At 39.8% G+C, this 18,415-nt stretch overlaps 1 protein-coding gene across 1 annotated transcript in view; it reads left to right on the top strand.

The window, feature by feature from the left end:
- Nucleotides 1-2,071: 2,071 nt before the first annotated feature.
- UBL3 (ubiquitin like 3) overlaps nucleotides 2,072-18,415 on the top strand; it is a 55,740-nt gene continuing 39,396 nt past the window's right edge. Inside the window, exon 1 of the mRNA XM_063394741.1 lies at nucleotides 2,072-2,522. Coding sequence (XP_063250811.1) covers nucleotides 2,496-2,522 — 27 coding nt within the window. The 5' untranslated portion in view covers nucleotides 2,072-2,495. The remainder of the gene's footprint in view (nucleotides 2,523-18,415) is intronic.

Raw genomic sequence — 18,415 nt, 5'->3', positions numbered from 1 at the left:
TCAGAAGTTTTGTACTATTTTGGGGCAGAGTATAAAATAAAGAATTGTAACTCCTGCAAGGGACTGTGTCTTGCCAGGGGTTGCCTTCGCAGTACGAAGTCCTAAAGAGGAAAGGCAGACTCGAACTTTTAGAATTAAAGGGAACAACTCTGTCCTTATTTCCTGTGGTTTTACATGAGATCTGTCCACAAAGGAACCATCTGTCACCATCTGCTTGATTTTCTTGATTTATTTTTTTTTTCTTGGACAGTTTTGCAGTATTGGTATGTGAATATGCCTACCCACATCCCTCTCAAAAGGCCAGCTCGTTTCTTCACTAGAGATGTGCCTTGTGTGGATTTTTTTTTTTTTTTGTGTATTTGAGCAGCAGTGCACTTTTCATCAGGCACTGCCTTTCTTTGTTGGCTGCTGGTGTCCAGGAGCTGCCTGGAATAAGGGATAAACCACCAATTGCACACACAGTTCCCGATAACTTGGGTCCATATCAAAATGCACAGCAGAGCTCTTCAGGAAGCAAGGTGGTTTTTGAAGGGGCATTTGGCATGACGAGGGAGTTCCCTTGCTCCGGGTGCTTCCAAGGTGGCAGTCATTTTTTGCACTGTGAGTCTTACAGGAGCTTTTTTTTTTCATTATTAAAACTACGGAGTTTGGGAAACAAAGAAACAAAAATTTAAAATAATTAAAACAATTGAAAAAAACCTCAAGAAAAACCTAGAGAATAATGTGAAAATGAGAAATGTAATGACGTACAGGCCCAGACCTGAAGATCTGGGGTGCAAAACAATTAAAACAAGAACATGGAAATGTAGCGTAGCTACAGGGAATCTGTAAAGGGACTTGTCAGGAACTGTAATGATAGGACAAGGGGTGATAGGACAAGGAGTAATGGGTACAAACATAAAGAGGGAAAATACAGATATTAGGAAGAAAGTCTTTACTCAGAGGGAAGTGAAGCACTGGAAAAGGTTACTCAGGCAGGCTGAGGATGTCCCAGTCCTGGCAGTGTTCAAGGCCAGGTTGGGTAAGGCCTTGAGCAACCTGGTCTAGTGGCAGGGTGGGTTAGGACTAGATGACCTTTAAGCTCCATAGCTCCATTTCAAGCTCTTAACAGTCTGTGGTAATTTTTTTTTTTTTTTTTTTTTTTTTTTTTTTTTTTTTTTTTTTTTTTGGAACCCGTCCAAGAGGACAGCGCGGGCCCACACGCCGGGAACGGCACCCGCTGCGGGAGGCAGGGGCTGCGAGGGGAGCGCCAGAACGCCCCTGAGGGAGCTGCGGCGCCCGCGGGGGAAAGCGCCGGTCCGACTGGCGCTCGGGCCGTCTCTGCTGCCCGCGGGGGAAGCGGCGCCGCCGCTGCCGCGGAGCCCCCTCGCTGCCGCCCTGGCCGTCGCTGCGGGAGCGCGGCGGGGCCGAGGCGCTCCGGCGGCCGGCCGGGGGCCCGCGGAGGGCGGGTAGCCCCGCCCCGGCGGCGCTCGGCCCTGGCCGCCTACAAGCCCCATGGTGCCGCGCGGGGCGGCGGCGTGTGACGCGCGGAGCGGGGGTGGCGGAGGCGGCGGCGGAGGGTCCGCGTCTCCCCTGCCGCGTCCCCTCGCTCGGCTCGGCGGGCGCCATGTTGGCTTGAGCCGAAGATGACAGGGGGCGGCTGCGGGCGAGGATCGCGCTGAAGGAGCGGCACCTCCGGCTCGCAGCGCGGCTCTCGGGGGGCGGCCGGAGCCGCCGGCGGACGAGGCGGGGGAGGGAGGGAGGGCGGGCTGAAGAGGCGGCGGCGGCGATGCGAGCGGAGAGCTGAGGCTGCGGGAGGCGGCCGCCGTCGAACGCCCCCCGGCCCCCTCCGAGCGCCGCGGGGGAGGGCTCTCCCCTCCGAGCGCCCTGCCTCCCTTCCCTCCCCGGCCCGCGTCCCCGCCGGGCGCTGTTGGATGCCGCACACCGCCTAGGGGGGGCCGCAGCCCGGTGTCCTCCCCAGCGGCCCCGGGCCCACCCCGGCCCTCCCGCCTCCCTGCCCCGCCGCCCAGGGCAGGAGCCAGGTCCTGCCTGCGCGCCCGGGTCGCCTGCGCCGACTGAGGAGGTGACTTGGACGCACTATTATCCACTGTGAATCATCCCGTCGTCATTTGTCGAGGCTGGGAGAGAAGGCAGAGGGCGAGAAGGGGGCAAAAAGCCCGCACACAGCTCATGTGGCGGTGTAGTCCTGCTGCCCGGTCTACCTGGCACCGCTGGTGCTGCCGCTGACAGGGATCTGCTGCCATCTCTGGTCTCCCGCTGGCTCCTCCGGTCCAGCCCGGCACCGCTGCCCCTGGATATTCCTGCTCCTCAGCCGGCCGCCTTCCCCACTGCTTATCGGGCACCTCTTTCGCCTAGGGGACCTGGAAGCTGCTGCCTCCGATACTGACACCGGTTTTGCATCTTGAAGATCTCCGGCGGGCTGCTTTTGGTGCTGCTGCCTTTTTTTTTTTTTTTTTTTTTTAAGTTGATTTTAAGCCATTTAGGGTAACGTCAAAATGTCCAGCAGCGTTCCAGCTGATATGGTGAGTGCTGTATTGTTTATTTAATAGTTTTATTATAGAATAACGTTTATTTCAGCCTGGTTTTGACAGAGAACATGGAAAGAAGAGGGGCGTGGGAAGAAAAAAAGGTCTTGGTTGCATATTTAAGGAACATAAAGTTCCCAGTTAATTACCTTCCCCCTCCCGCCCCAGATGCTGGTTCTGCTTCGCTTTTTGGTGGTGGAGTGGGAGATCTGCAGCGTCGCCTCCCGTGTAGCGAGGGAAGGGGGATGCCAGACTCCCTTACCTATGGCAGTCAGTACCCGAGTGCTCACACCTGGGTCGTGTAGCACTGCTCTTCAGCTCCGTTGAGCATTTTTTGGGGGGAGATAAATACGAAGCAGACCATTCGGGATGAATTGCTCGACCCATTTCTTTCTTTCTTTCTTTCCTTTTTTTTTTTTTTTTTTTTCCCTTTTTTTTTTTTCTTTCTCTCTTCCTTTTTTTTTCTAAACCTTTTAAAACTTGGCTTGTGTCTTGCCAACGCTTTGTCTTCCGATGTTGGTGGGAAGTTAATCTCTTCACTTGCTGCCGGCTCAAGAGCGAGAGAGAAATTTTCATGCGCTTTATTTTCATGGCGAGGTCCTTTGTGCACTAGCTGCAATCTGGACATTTTTCAAGGGCACTCCTAGTACTTCTTATGGCGGACTGTACTTCAGCTTGTATTGGATTTAAAACAGGAAGGTATAGCAGATCATGAGGAGGTAGGGTGAATCAGGACTGCTAGGTAATCTTCCGTTCAGCACGACTTTCTCCATTTGTATGTATTTCCATAAATCAGGATATATTTTCATAAGTCACTTAATTGGAAAAAACACCCACGAACTTGTAGCTGCAGTTTGGTATGTTAATTCTTTATTCTTACTGCAGAACATTTTCAGCTGTATCTCCAGGCGGCTGTTCACATTTAAAGGTACTTCTTTTCCTCTCCAAAAGCAGAGGACTTGTCTATACTTTTAAAAAAAAAAAAAAATCAGGGTGAAGTTCTGTTTTGTGGGTAAAACATGCCCCGGTAGTGAGAACAATAAAACCGAGTAGCCCTTGTTTAAGTCATTGATGTACAGTTAATTAGGATATGTATGGGAACCGGGCTGTTGAATTAATGGTATCTGTTTCGTTGCTTGCTTTCTGTATTTCCATCACGGCTTTTGTACAGCAGTCACAATGAGTGAATTTTCACCAAAAAAAGCAGAAACGGTAAGATATAGAGGATAATCAAACAGCAAGTTACAAGCCTACAGGTTTTTTCTTTTCTCCCCCCTGCCTTTCTCAAATACTATAAACAAATTTTGCCTCCCCTGGATGAAAAGAGCGATGAAAGGATTTAAACTCAGAGGCAATAATCTCCTCAGCTATCAGTTTTCACGTATTTCTTTTTAGTGTCTCTTTCTCTGCTGTTAGAGCCTTTTGAGCCCCCTTCTCTCCTGCACGTGGCTGTCTGGCGTTATATCACAGAAATCCTTGCCTGGGCCGTGCAGGATTAGGTGCAAATCTCTCATGCTGCTTTTTAAGTGGCCTGGAGGAGTCCCTTGGCGGTGACACGGAGCACAGCCCTCCTCCCTGCCACCCTGCGCTGAGCTGCCGCCTCCGTGCTCCTCCCCACGGCCTGCCTGCTGGGAGTCCCGGCGCTGCCACTAGGCTTGTGATGCTTGACATTTTCTACCAAGCACACAGATTTTATGATAGGCAAAATGCATTTTTTTTTATTTGAAAACTGTTTCCTTCTGTTGTTACAGTGTAATGAGAATACCACTGCTGCGGATAGCTGGGCCTAGTGATGCTCTGTTTATTCAAATCAGGAAGAAGCTTGTTATACATAGTGATGTTTAAATACTGAGTCACTTCAAAAACATTTGAATGAAGATGTTACCAATGTCGGTAGAATTTAACTAAATAAATAGGTATTTTCTGGCCTGTCATGGGATCATTTTTCTCTTAGTTTCTGCATTATTAGATGCAGTTTCTCTCTGAAAGTTTGAAGTGTGCTGTAGAAATCCCAGTTATTAATTACAAGTAATAAATATTACGTTATGAAAACATTGCTTAAAAACTCATTTTTGGTCTCCTTTTGTTGCCATCCTCCATATTGGAAAAGAGTTTGTTCAGGAAGGAAAATGGGATTGCCATTCCTTAGCTATTTGAAGAGGAGCCCTCGCCAGGCTGTCACCATGTTTATATATGTTTTTATTTAGCGTAGGATTTTGCAGTTTGCATTTCTCTTACCCACCCACTGTGTAATTTGCATTTGCAAAAAATTGATTTCCCATTTCTGTAGGAGCTGGCAGCAGTGTGATGGAGTGTCATTTTATGAAGACTCCATTATACTTAGTAAATCTGCTGTGAATTACATAACTATAATAATAATAATGTTTGATACTGTTTATGTCAGATTCACGAACTAACCTGCTCATAATAATAATAATATTATAATTGCTGCTTCTTAAAAATGTGTTAATTTGTCTTCTTGTCCCACCTTTGAGAATGATTTGCTATACATAAATTCATAGTAAATTATCTGATTTCCAGTAAGCTTCGTATTTCTAAGTAGACATAATTTGAGCCAGTCTCCTGTTCTCTGACATTGAGCTGACTTGTTTCCAGAACGACAGCAGTTTTTACCAGCCAACCATTTCAACATCACTTCTCTAAATAATTAACACAGTACTTTATCATTTGCATTCCACTAATAAATTGGATAGTGACACACCACATTCTGGGTGTTGTAAGTTTGTGGTGCATTATTCCTGAGCAATGTGTGCTACTTACGGCTTAAAACTTCACTCCTGGAATGAAACCTGCTAATATTGACCTCTCTACCTGAGTAGTTTCATTAACTTTATTAGGACTAGATGTGTCTGGGGCAGTTCTTGAAGACAAAACTGCATATCTAGAGCCTAATTTTGCTCAATTTTTCACATAAGCACTGACGACTGTAGTGACAGCAGGGCATCTCTGATTATGTTCAGTAATTTAATCAGGTAATTTATCACTTTTACCATTTGGTAGCAATTGGAGTTTGTGAGTAACACCAGGGCTGTTTGCAGGTTGTATGTCTTTTGTAATGATAAATAGACATGCAATGGTTTATGTACTTGTAAAATTAATCACACTGGCTTTTTGAATTAACCAAAGGAAAATGGTTTGATACTTGTTTAAACATCCTAGCTGACAATTTTAAAGCAAGCTATGAAAAACTTAGGCTCAGTCAAGAAGCTCTTACTCAATTGAATAATCCCCTTTATTTTAGTGGAGCTAGAATCTGGGAAGTGTCCTCTCTGTGTGCCTGTGATACTTCTTATAGTTAGACTTCTTCAGGGATTTTAGGAGTCCACAGAAAGCCGCCTGCATGACTAAAAAATATTAACAGTGTCCACCGTTTTCTGTAGTCAGTGTGTTTTATGTCGGTATGAAAAGGCTCTGCCAGCGCTTTCTTTCTGGGCAGTTCTTTGCATGCCCTCTAGGAGATCCAATTCTTTTTCTGTCTGAGCAGTAACAGAGGGTGATGCTTTTGGCTCATGGTGGGGTTTTTATTGTTAGTTTGTTTTCTTGTTGGTTTGTTGGGTTTTTCTGCATTTATTAAACAGCAAAATGTTGGAATCTACCAAATAATTAAAGGTTTTAATTTTAATGTGCACAGCTCTTCAATCTATATGCTATATTTAAGAGATGGAGGTGGTATGGGAAAGACTATTTTTAAGAAAATGGGATGTTTGGTGCAAGACATTTGTGGACATAGAAGAGCATGGAGTATATGGTCTAGTGTGGTCAATGTTAAAAGGGGACAGTAGGTGGAAGAAGAATAACAGATAGAAACCCTGCTTGGTTCACTCCTTGTTAGAGTCAGCATCTTTAGTGGAAATGTGTATGTGCATCTTCTCTTTTAGGAATTTTCATATAAAATGTTGATGAATAGTTGAACATACATAGGGACTTCCTTTTTAATGCATATTACTGGAGGCCAACACTGGGAAAGGATGGTCAGAAATCCATCTGTAAGGGAATTTTGGCGTCCAAGAATAAGGCTCAGATATGAGAGACTTAAAGCAATAGTTGCTTGTATGGCAGCTGAGTTTTGTTATCCATCATTCAGTCTAAAAAATTATTTCATTTAAGAATAATAGCTGCTGTAGCTCTATAATACACTTGGAACATAAAAAATAATTTGTTCATGATAGCATTTTAATGTATCAGAACAAAATGGGAGAAGTCCTGCACCTCTGTTCTTCTGATTTAACTGCTTTTCCATTTGCCTTGAGTAGATTGTTTTATGGTTTTGAAAATTATTGTATTCCTTGTAGCCTCTGTGCATAATAGTCTTAAGTTAGTCCCTAATGTTTTTGTAGATGTATGATTATTTCTCTGTATTTTTGTATCCCCAACATACTGAAAGTTCTAATTCATCACATTCTGTGATAAAAATAGCTAATTAAGTTTTTCTATATGGCTATTTTTTCCTTCCCTTTTCTGATCATTTTTTTCACAATTGTTCGCTGATTGTAACATTAATGAGTAACCTATCTTTTGCCATTCTCAATGTTTGTTTTGAGTTTGTTTTTGTCCTCTTGGAGAAGGAATTGGAGGTGGGATCTGTGTTAGAAAGAAGAGCTTGGAGAAGCTTCTTTCTGACGCCTTATACATTGAGCCAATATAGGCGCCTGTTGAGCCTTTGTAGCATATTGCCGTGCTGCTTGTAATGAAATGAAGAACTTTTTTCTCTGTTATCTGAAGCAGGGGCCAGTGCTAAACTTACTAAAGCTCATCTTCAGTGTGTGTGTATTTGGGATAAGCCAAAATTATTTGTATTTATCATTTCCCCCACCCAGCCTTTTTTTTTGTTTCACAAATTAAACATGTATCTAATAACCAAAAAGAAACATCTTTGCAACAATATCTTTAGGGATGGCACCATAGCAGAAACTTTGTAACATAGTAATACATCTGACATATTCTGAAACAATGTTTGTATTACCTTAATTTCATTTTTTGGGGGCATGAGCCCCGGTGACCTGCGGTTGGGTTGATCCTTACTCTGGGCTGTGGTGCAGCTCTGTGCTTCAGATGGAAGTGTAGGCTGATGATATGAACTGTTCCTTCCTCCCTGCCACACACCCTTGTTGTTGTCATTACCTGAACTGGTTTTTTTTTGCTTTTGTTGTCTAATTTCATAAAATACTGGAGGGGATGTATACTGAAGGAGATTTAACTCCTCCCATATTGGGAATGCTGGGAAGTAGCTGCTGGCAGGTTCCTGCAGGACCGAGAGGCAAAAAACAAACACTGAGTATATGCGAGTGTAGGGAAACGATCATATCTACAGCAGGAATGTTCGATTCTGCATGTTAAAAAAAAAAAAAAAAAAAAAGCAGACATCATCTGGTAACTGGACAGGTCAGTCAGGGCCTGAATGGTTGCACCTCTCAGATGTGGAATTAGGGACAATGTCAGGAATCTGTAGTCAGTGTTTCGCTGTGGAGCTTGTGACTCTTCGTGCCTATCTAAACCTAAACTTTCCATCATTCGAAGCGCATATCTCACTTCCTTGGTTTGGCTTAAGGCTGCAGTAGGAACTTAGGCAGTCTCAATGTGGTCCTTGCAGCAGTCTTTGTAAGAAATACTTTCATGATACTATAACAATGTTACTAAAGGCACACTTCACTACGTTTTTTTAGTTGAGACTTCTTCCTAGGTATAACTTTTGTGAATATTGAAAGCCATGGTCACAGTATTTGTAGTCAGTGGGATTTACTCGTTTTATACTTCTGGTCAGTCAGTTTTGTTATTCAGTAAAACTCAGAATGTAAACTTTTGGAGATGTCTCTATATCTGCATATGCAACAGTGAGCAGAATGGAGACCTCGGTTTTGACTCAGCCTGTGAGTGCTACACTAGCTTGCAGAAATCCAGAAATGTGGATCAGGATTGTGACTAATCTTTCTTGTGGTTTTATGTAAAAGAGATAATTCAACTTATTTTCAGTCTCTTCTGAGTACAGTATTGGTTACACTAGGTTGATTGTTTCTTATTCTGAATATAGTGAAAGACATTGCTGTTGCTCAGTTTTCTTTTTCACATTAAGTCTGTTTTTACAGCAATTAATTGAGCCTACTAAAGTAGCAAGCCTTTCCTGACACAATTTTGCATGGGTAAACTTTAGCTCATTGTGATTATTAAAGGAACATGACTGAGTGTGTTGTTTTCATTTTAGAAGCGTTGGAAAATGAGCAGTATGTCAATGAAAAATTTCAATTTCATTATGCAAATATAAAATCTAAATTTTGAGACTCCAGCTCTTCACCAATTTTCACATAATTTAGAGATCTGTCTCTTGGAATTCAGTTATTGTTAAAAAGTATTTTGTAATTTCTTCTAGAAGGCTAGTGTTTCAATTTTGACAGCTTCAGTTAGACTCGTGTTGCAGAACATCTTAAAACAATGACTGAAACATTTTTCATTTGGTGTACTTCCAGACAAATAAAAAGTCACAGATGTACTCTACTAAGTGTTGAAAGTACTGATTGTAAGGAAGGAGTGGGGAAAAAACCCAATGAATAAGCAAGAGTTGGTAAAAGAAAGGTTGCTGAGATATCAGTTGAGGTTCTGCATATAACATTGTGCACTCCAGTATCTGAAAAGAAATTTGAAGTGGGAGAAAAGTTGTGATAAAAGCTTTCTAACAATGTAGGTAAATTATTTAGGAGGTCTGTTTGGTTTTGAGAGCAATACTTCGAAAGAAAAAGTTAAGACTTTCTTATTTGTAGGTTTACTAAGCCTGAAAAGTATAGTTCTGCAGAAATACTTAAATGTTGCAGCTGACAGCTCTTATATATTTGTGGAAATTTGGTGTATTTTGTGGTTACTAGCTGGGATTGTGTTTAGCTCTATGACAGAGGATAAATTTGTTGCTGCTTGTAAACCATCCACAGTGAAGGCCTGCTCTCAATTTATAGTAAGACTCTGCATGTATGGTAAAATATGATTAAAAAATAGTGTACATTTTCCACAGATAGAAACTCCGTGTGAAATGAAGATTTGGCAGATTGCACAACTCTGACACTGCCATCAGCATCTTGGAGTTTTTTTCTTACTTCCTATAAAGAAATTTGAAAATAGCTTGCCAGTGACAGGATTACATTTGTGGGTTTGTTTTCGTTTGGCTGCTTACTTAAAATTATTTGGAAGATTCAGTTTAGAGTTAAACGGAAGGCTTGTGGTAGAGTTTAGCTGAGACTTTATACCATGACACTGTTGTTATGGAGACAGAAGCAAGCAAGAAACTCCTTGAGTTTTATGTATCCCATAGAAATTAGCCAAGTAAAACCAGGGATTCTGTCTAGGAGTTTGGTAGGTTTGTTTTACTACCACCTAACAAGGAATCTCTTAGTGGGATGGAGATGCCAAAATGGTACTTGATTTTCACACAAGGCGTACAAACTAGAAGTGTTTGTGTTGGTGTCTACCCGCTGTGATGGTTTCTGTCTCTCTCAGGGCTGGTCTGATTTATGTCAAGGGCTTGGACCACGGCTGAGGAGCAAAGGTGGTCTTATCCTGGGATGCTTTTTAGCTGCAGCTGAGGGTCTGGATTTTAGTCTGTGGCTCTGTGGACAGTTTGGATAGACATGAAAACTAAGCTCCTTTTTTTTTGTTTTTCTTTTTTTTTCTTTTTTTTTTTTTAAGGTAGTCCTGAGTTCTTCTATAAGCTCTTTTGTGGGCTTCATTATGCAATATTAACTGTTTCATGTTGCATAAGAAATTATCTCCAGCACTTGATAAAAATGGGATACCAATTTCAAAATAAACAGAAGGAAGCTATATGTGTTCTTCTTTCAGAGTGAAAAGAACAGTGTATTTCATCTCAAAAAGAACAATATTTCATAGCCATATACATGTAGCATTGGTTGTTATCTCCTCAGCAAAGTTGTGATGTTGTAATGCTCTGTGGTTTGGCAGAGATCCACATCACCATAATCTGTTTCTGATACTTAATATATGCTCTAGATGGTACTACCTAATCTGTCCCCAGAATCTGACACGTTTTTAATGTAGAGAAATAATGGAATAGTGATAAAATAGTGAAGTGCAATGTTAGTCAAGAATCTTTCATTGCTGAGGTTGTAAATTCAGAATTCTCTTCTTAAAAGTAGATTAATGCCAATCTATATGTGAATATATGTGGCATATACTAGCAAGTCTCAGAAAGCTTACTATAAATTACATTACTATAAAATAGTTCTTCCAAAATAGCATTTCTTTTCAGTATTTCTTTGAAGATTAAGTATTACACAAGATTTTTTTAGGCATGCTTACCTTTTATATGCTATAAAAGTGTAACTAGAGGCCTTTGTGTGCTTTTGAAGTCTGGAATACCTCTTTGCAGTATTTTCTTTTATTTATAGAATTCTTATTTGTATGAGCAGTAACATGAAAATAAAGTTAATTCTTGGAATAGTACTTGGTGGTTGTATTTGATGCACAACACATTACTCAGGGCATATTACATGTGAATATTTATGTTATTTTGCGTGTGAATTTATTTTTAATCTGTGCATCATAACAATTTTGTGGTGTGACAGTGAAAGCTTAGCTCTCACTTCTGAATCCAGGTTATTGATCTGTGATCCAAACAAACTCTTGCAAGTTCTAGTGATTTATACATTCCATGCTTGTATAGGTATATTTTTGGCAGTAAACCCCAAACTTGCAAAAAGCTTTATTAAAATATTTTACATGTAGGGAATAAATCCACATTTGCCGAGTCCATATAATTCAGTGATAATGATGTTAACATGAAGTCCAACACAAAATTAGTAACTTCTACTACCCATATTACAGCACAGAAGTGCAGTAATGTTCGACAAGAATATTCAAGGATTTTGTACCAAAAGGTGCTATAATGTGTATTCTTCATGCTGTGGATTTCCAAGAAAAGGTTTTTTAGAGACCACCTGTATAATTTAAAGATATGTTAAGTATTTTATGTAAGGTCAGATCTATGCAAGTTCATTTCAATCTCAAGAAAGTAGAAAGGGAAGCCTTTATCTCAAAAAAAGAAAGATTGTGCCACTGGGTATTTCTAGTGTTCTAGGCATAAAACTGAGGTGTTTGGGTGCAATAGGATAAGTCGAACACCAAGACAAGAGTTTGTTACTGAGATATTTGACTTTGTTTTGAGGATGTCATTTTCATAACTAATGTCAAGATAGCTAGGAGCTCTTAATAAAGAGAAACTGCAACTGGGTTTGATTTCTGTCTGCTTGCTGCATCTGCCTGGTATATTTCTGGATTAATCAGGATTTCATGTAAGTCTGCAAATTAATTTTTTTTTCTTTCTTCAAAGTACTTATGTTTAAAAATACTAGGAGTTTCGAAATAGCTATTGTAGTGGGTGGAATGCTTGGTAAACTGTGAGCGAGGTTATGATGAGGGCCCTGGTGAAAGTGGCAGCAGGTATTTGCAAAATTGTTTTAATTTGGAGAGGGTTGCTTTTGAATTGTTTTTTCTTACTAGGAAGGGGGAAGGTGGTTCAAGAGATAGCCAGGGAAATGCAAGAGCTGCAGTGCAGTTGCACAATGCTTCTTGTTTCAGCGTTCTCATGCAGGTACTTGATGATCCCAGCATATGTGCTCCTTGCACTTAACTGCAGAGTAAGGAGTGGAAAGTTTTTAAGGGTGGACTTTTGGTGGGGGTGGGCTCCAGAAGTGCAGCTGTAACTGTCCCTGAATTAACTATGAGGACTGAAATATCTCTCTACAAAGAGCCTGGCATTTTTAAGCTGAGATTGTCTTTCAGTACAGATTTTGTGGCCGTCAGTTTTACCGTGTATGTTCTGCTGCTGTGAGCGTGGTGTATGTGCCATAGTGCCATGTCACGCATGGAAACCTCATACTGGGGGAACTCCCTTGACTTGTTAGATGATGAACAACCGGTCCTAAATATCTGACTGTTCAACAGTATTTATTCCATCCTGTGGTGTAAAGGCAGAATTGTCTCTTCTTCCAGAACTATGTGTTTTTGCCCCTCCCCTTATTCAGCACCTCCTCATTGTTCAGAGACTGGAAGGGTGTCTTATCTTCCCACACTATTCAAACTTTTCTTGGAAGATAAATCTTAATCTTCAGCCTTCCTGTGATACTAGTCTTCTTAACAAGTACTTAATGAAATCCATCTATTTTTTGGGAAGAAGGTTATTATATATCAAAAATGATGGGTGTTGTGGAACTCAAATATAGTCTTATCTTATATACTCAAATATTTCACTCAAATATACTCTTAGTAGATAACTGCTGCAGAGCTGCAGGGAATAAAATCTTACAGTTTAGAGTGAGTCAAACAAAATTCTAACAAGATTAAGTCTTTCTTATGATTTTTTTGGTTTGTTTTTTAAAATCACATTTAATATTTTAGTCAAATTCTGTTGAAATTTCTCAACCCAGCTCTGCTCTGGTGCACCTTCTGTGCCTGTCAGTCTTGGTTGTTCAGAGCAGAACTTCACCAGCATTTCAGTTAAGCCAGCCTGCTCTGTGCTGATGTGAAGGGTTTATTTCAAAAGACTTGTGGACAGCAAGTTAATTAAAATCAGGCAAAAGACAGTAAAATATTTATACATTGAGAAATGCTCCCAAGAACACTTGGAGAAAGGTTGTAACTGTATTAATGAGTTGTAAAAAGCAAGTTTTGAGGCTAGTGCATATGGGGAAGCTGTTTTTTAGGGTCATGATAATATTTCTTTCCACTCTTACTATTTGAGAATCATGTGGGGTTTTTTGATGTGTTTTTGTTGATCTTTCAATAAAGCAATAATTTTGCGCTCTTGAATGTTAAATATTGACTTAATATATCTGCCAATTTTCATGTTCCCACTTTTTAAATAGCATTCCCTCAGTTTAAATATGGAACAATCTCAGGAGAAGAAAAAAAATACAGAGTAGTTCCCAGTGTTCAAGGACATGGGGATTTAGTTTTATTCTTAAATTATCTCCTTTAAATTCTGTATTAATTTTTTTTCAGGAAATGAAATGTAGGAAAGACAGCTTGCCCTAAGCATAGAGCACAGAATGATTATCAGTCAGTGCCTTTATCTCCAAATGTGCTGCTTGGTAAATTTCAAAGTCAGCTTTAAAAAAGCCCGCAACCAACAGACGAACGAACACCAAAGTGAATAATTCAGTGTGCTGAGTAGTGCCAGATAAGGCAGAATGTAGGTAAATAGTTTGCTGCCTTTCATACTTGATTCTGCTCCTGCATGTCTGTCCTCACTTTGATTCTTAAATAAGTATCCTAGGTTATGAATTTTATTTATAATGAACTTGTGGTTTGGAGGTGATTTTGTTGCCCTTTATTGTTCTCTTCAGGAAAGAAAAAAAAGAAGCTTCTTGTTTTATCTTGTAATTCTTAGCATATAGAAGTGAAGACCAGAGGGAAAGAAAATTGGTATAGTTAGTGTCTCTGTCAGTACAGTTATGAAGTTTTTTCTTTTCTTTGACTAGGTATTGTTTTGCAGGAAATGGAAGATAGAGAATTATACTTGAATGAACACAACATTTTCTGTTGTGTTTTGTATCACATCATAGTTTTTTCTTTTAAAATCAGATTGTAATCTGTTCCAAAAAATGAGATCCAGGTTTTAGGAAGACCCATAGCTCTTTGTTATAGCAATTTAAAATTTTCTATGCAAAAATCACTTACTCAAAATCCAAAAATATAGTAGTCCCATGTTTTTGTCCCGTGTTTAACTTTTGGATAAAGCCAGCAGTTGTTTTGTGGTGCTCTGTTGGAAGCTGTATTGGCTAACCCCCCCAGAGTGTCTGTGGAGCCATTGACATAGGGAAGAGAAGACTTGTGAGTTGCTTCAAAGTAGTTCTTGCTGGGTGGCTGGATAAGGTGGCAGTCACTTGTCAATGTAGGTGTTTTGGAGTACTGTAGCAGTTTGTAGGATGGGTGGTGGTAGCAGCTGAAAGGAGTAAAAGGGAAAGACAAATCGCGATTACACAGTCACGTAGTGATAAAGGTACAGACACTGAACATATCAGTGTCAAAGCCATCGGGCTTATTTATGGACAGTAATCTGCTGTACAAGCACAACGGGTTGCAAGAAACAGTCAAGGAATTATAATGAATTTCTCTTACCATGCAGCAGTTGTACTTGGAGTGATTAAATTTCATTTAATTAAGCTTTTAGTGTGTCAGATGATAACAGGTTTCTGATGAAGAACACCCTTGCCGTTCCTCTGCCTTCCAGACAGAAACATATCCAAATCCATCACTTAATATTTATATTTTCAGTATTGCTGCTAAGTGGAGACAGAAAAGCAGTGTGTGTTACTTTGCTGGGTGGAAAAACTGTTGAGAACTGTGCATGTAAACATTATCTCACCTTTTGGCAAAAGAAAATTTCACCTTACCGAACACTGGCTTTGCAGCAATAAAGCTTCAAGCACATGACTCAGTTGCCCAAACATGGGATCCAGTGCCAGTGTGCACAGGCCAGCGTTCCCAGGGTGGCCAGATAGGGCAGGCAGCAGTGACCCGTGAGTGCTGGAGACCCATGGCCTGCAGGAGATGCAGCTGCTCTGTACGAAGGGAATATTTCATGACACCTGGAAATAGCACTAGATGTATGTGTTTAGGTAATTCTTGTGAGCTGTTGGGGCTTTGTAACACCTCATTTCCAATCCTTTCATACAGGTTTTTGGTAGGTTGGCTTCTCTGAGCTTAAATTCATTAAATAGTGCTTCAAAATCATTAAATGGTTCAATTTGCAGGTAATCACAGTTCTAGTAGATTTGTTATTTCCCACAGAAAACTCTCACATCTACAGATGTGAACACTACAAAAGAAAGAAAATTTTCTGGGATTCAAAATACACTGCTGTCATTTGAGTGTAGCAGATCTTCTCCTAACTACAACAATATGGAAATACTGTACAGCTGCTTGTGGAGGTGAGGTAGGTGCAGTGTGGTTGCAGATCTTTGCTAAGCGTGATCCCATCTCATCTGTTGCACACGGCCTGTTAAAAAGAAGAAAAAGGAACTTTATACTTGTTATCACAGTACATTTAAAAGTAATCTAAGTTATCAAACAAATGGAAATTGGGTTAATTTAATCTAGGGTAATACAAAAAAAATTAAAGAGCATTATTTATTCTCATCATAATCTGTTGTATAAAATTGGACTTGAACGGTCTGTTTGAAAAATCACAGCAGAAATATGGTGTGTTTTTGCTTAGGTATGTAATCACACTTGCGGAGCAGGAGAGAAGGAACACTGCATATACCAGTGCTATGTTGTTTGAATAAATGAACTTTTTATAATGGAATCTTGTAAAGAGAGATATGAATTGGTTTCAGGGTTTTTATATTAGATTAAAAGGAAGAGGCTTACTGCTTGAAGCTTGACAGGTCTCTCTTGACATTTGGCCTGAAATGTTTGCAAGATATTTCATATCCTCAGAGCAGAAATGAATATGAGTGGGTTGAAAAATTATGCTTACATAATTAAATAATGAGGATTCTTTGGCATTATGTAAGATATAAATGCAGGGAAGCTTGTTATCATTGCCCTAGCAATTCAGTGCAATTTCTCCATTTGGAGTAAATTTCATCTTAAAATTTGATTAATATATTTTCCATTTTTGTTTTGGAGGGCAGCTTTTGATGTATGTGTGCTGCTAAAGATTAACTTACAGATTGAATGAAGCCTTTCTGGTGTGTTTCATATTAGCACTTCTGTCTGAATTGAAGTTTTGAAACATTGGGTTTGTATGTGTGGTGTTTTTTGTTGTGTTTTTATTGTTACTGGTTATGGTTTGCATTTTTAAACTGAGGTAAAAATCTAATTGTCATAAATGAAATCTTTCCAGCATAAATTGTCATTGAAGTTATTTTGCTTATACACTTCTTTGTGTTTTGAGGACCTTCATGTAGAAGAATCTTTACATGGTAACTATGTAAATAGATATATACCCAAATATAATCTTCATTCCTTTGCTAAAAGTAAACTTTGTAGTTTTGTTTCTAGCAGGCTTATTTGTGTGGCCAGATTCCATTACTAAGGGGTCAATGAAAAATTGACAAAGAATTGATAGATTGGGAATGCTAGAAATAGTACTTGAGCTGAAGAGTCAGTTTCAGTTTCCTTTCTTTAAAAGTAATTTTAATTTACAAAGGAGCAAAAAACTATCAGCCCAGAAATATGTTTGTTCAATTCAATCCCATTTTCTTTTGTGGATACATGGGCTATTACACATACAGCCTCTGTTTGAGGATGAGTGCATCATAATTGCTGAATGCAGGCAGATTTGTTTAAATGACTTTTTTATTGTTCAAACTAAGTTGAAAATGATCTGTAAGATAAAGCTGTGACATAGGTCTGGATTTCCATGCTTTGGAAAGCATTAAACTGCCAAATCTCTGCACGTGTGTCTATGTTTAATTTTATTTCCTTCTCTGTGAAGATTGATGATGAATAAATTATTTTATGTTTAGGAGTTACATGTCTCTTAATAGGATGTGCACAATATTTTATTAAATGTTTAGGGTTTAATTTTAATGTGAAGAGAATGTTTCACCCAATGTAACATATTGGAGGGGTCAGCCTACATAATTGATGTGGGCTCTGGGGTAAGTATCTTGCACATTTGTGGCATCAGCATGCTACAGAGAGAACTGGGAGAGTCAGTCTGTGGAGAATTGACTGCCCAGCCTGTAGTGATAGGTATTTGAATTTTGGAAATCTGATAATTGTAGAATCATGGGATACATTAAGTTGAGAAAGACCTGTAAGGTCAAGTCCAGCTGCTACCCCAGCACTGCCAAGGCCTCCACTAAACCGTGTCCCCAAACCCCACATCTGCACGTCTTTTAAATACCTCCAGAGACGGTGACTCCACCACTTCTCTGGGCAGCCTCTTCCAGTGCTTGACAACCCTTTCAGTGAAGAATTTTTTCCTGAAATCCAATCTAAACCTCCCCTAGTGTGTATTCACATTTCTTTTTCAAGGATGGTCAAGTTGCTGTAAGTGAGCAAATTTATTACTTAGACATGTAAAAATAGAAGTTTTAAACATTAGAATAAAGAACTGCAGTTAAGTAGTAATGTTCTGTGTTTTGCTTTCCTTTCAAATTTATGAAATATGGGCCTGTGCTACTTAAGATTGAGCCCAAACCGAGCTTGTTTTTTGTGGCAATAGATTTGCTGATTGAGTTCACGGGATTGACAGACATGTATTTGCTACTTTAAGAAAAAAAAACCTAATTTAAACCAATGTATTTTGAGGGGATACCTTCATTTTTTCCTGTACCATGTGAAAAGAAAAAAAAGTCCTTCAGATTTATGAAGGACTAGAAGGGAATGATCTTTTGTTATTTATAAATAACAAATCTCTTTTTCCCATGAAATCCTGTGATATAAAACAAAGACAATAGCATTACTCTTTTCTCTGTGCAAATTGCATGTGGTTGGATGGCATTACATTCTAGAGCACCTATGTATTCAACTTGGTAGCTATATGAATGAGGGGAAATTTTTAATTGTTTGTATATTTTTTTAAGCATTATAATATTTAGGTACACAAGAGTCACCCTGAACTCCTCACTTTCGTGAGCACTGATTTTTTTTTTCTCAGATGACAGAAATATGGAACAGGATATAATCTATATACACACTTGCACTCCAGTAAGTGCTTAGTTTTGTTTCGTCTGAGAATTATTCTAAGGATGTTGAAATATTATATCTCAATTATGTTAAAAATAATATTTGGAGACTGAAGCAAAGACCAATTTCATAACCTGTGTCACCATCTGTTAAATACACCAGGAGCTTATTTTTTTTTTCTGGATGGGTTTAGCCAGCTGTCCATTTTATAATGTTGCCTGGATGGA

This window comes from Prinia subflava, chromosome 3 (assembly GCF_021018805.1).
Source record: "Prinia subflava isolate CZ2003 ecotype Zambia chromosome 3, Cam_Psub_1.2, whole genome shotgun sequence".
In the NCBI taxonomy this organism is placed as follows: Eukaryota; Metazoa; Chordata; class Aves; order Passeriformes; family Cisticolidae; genus Prinia; species Prinia subflava.
This window is presented reverse-complemented; position numbering and strand designations above follow the sequence as displayed.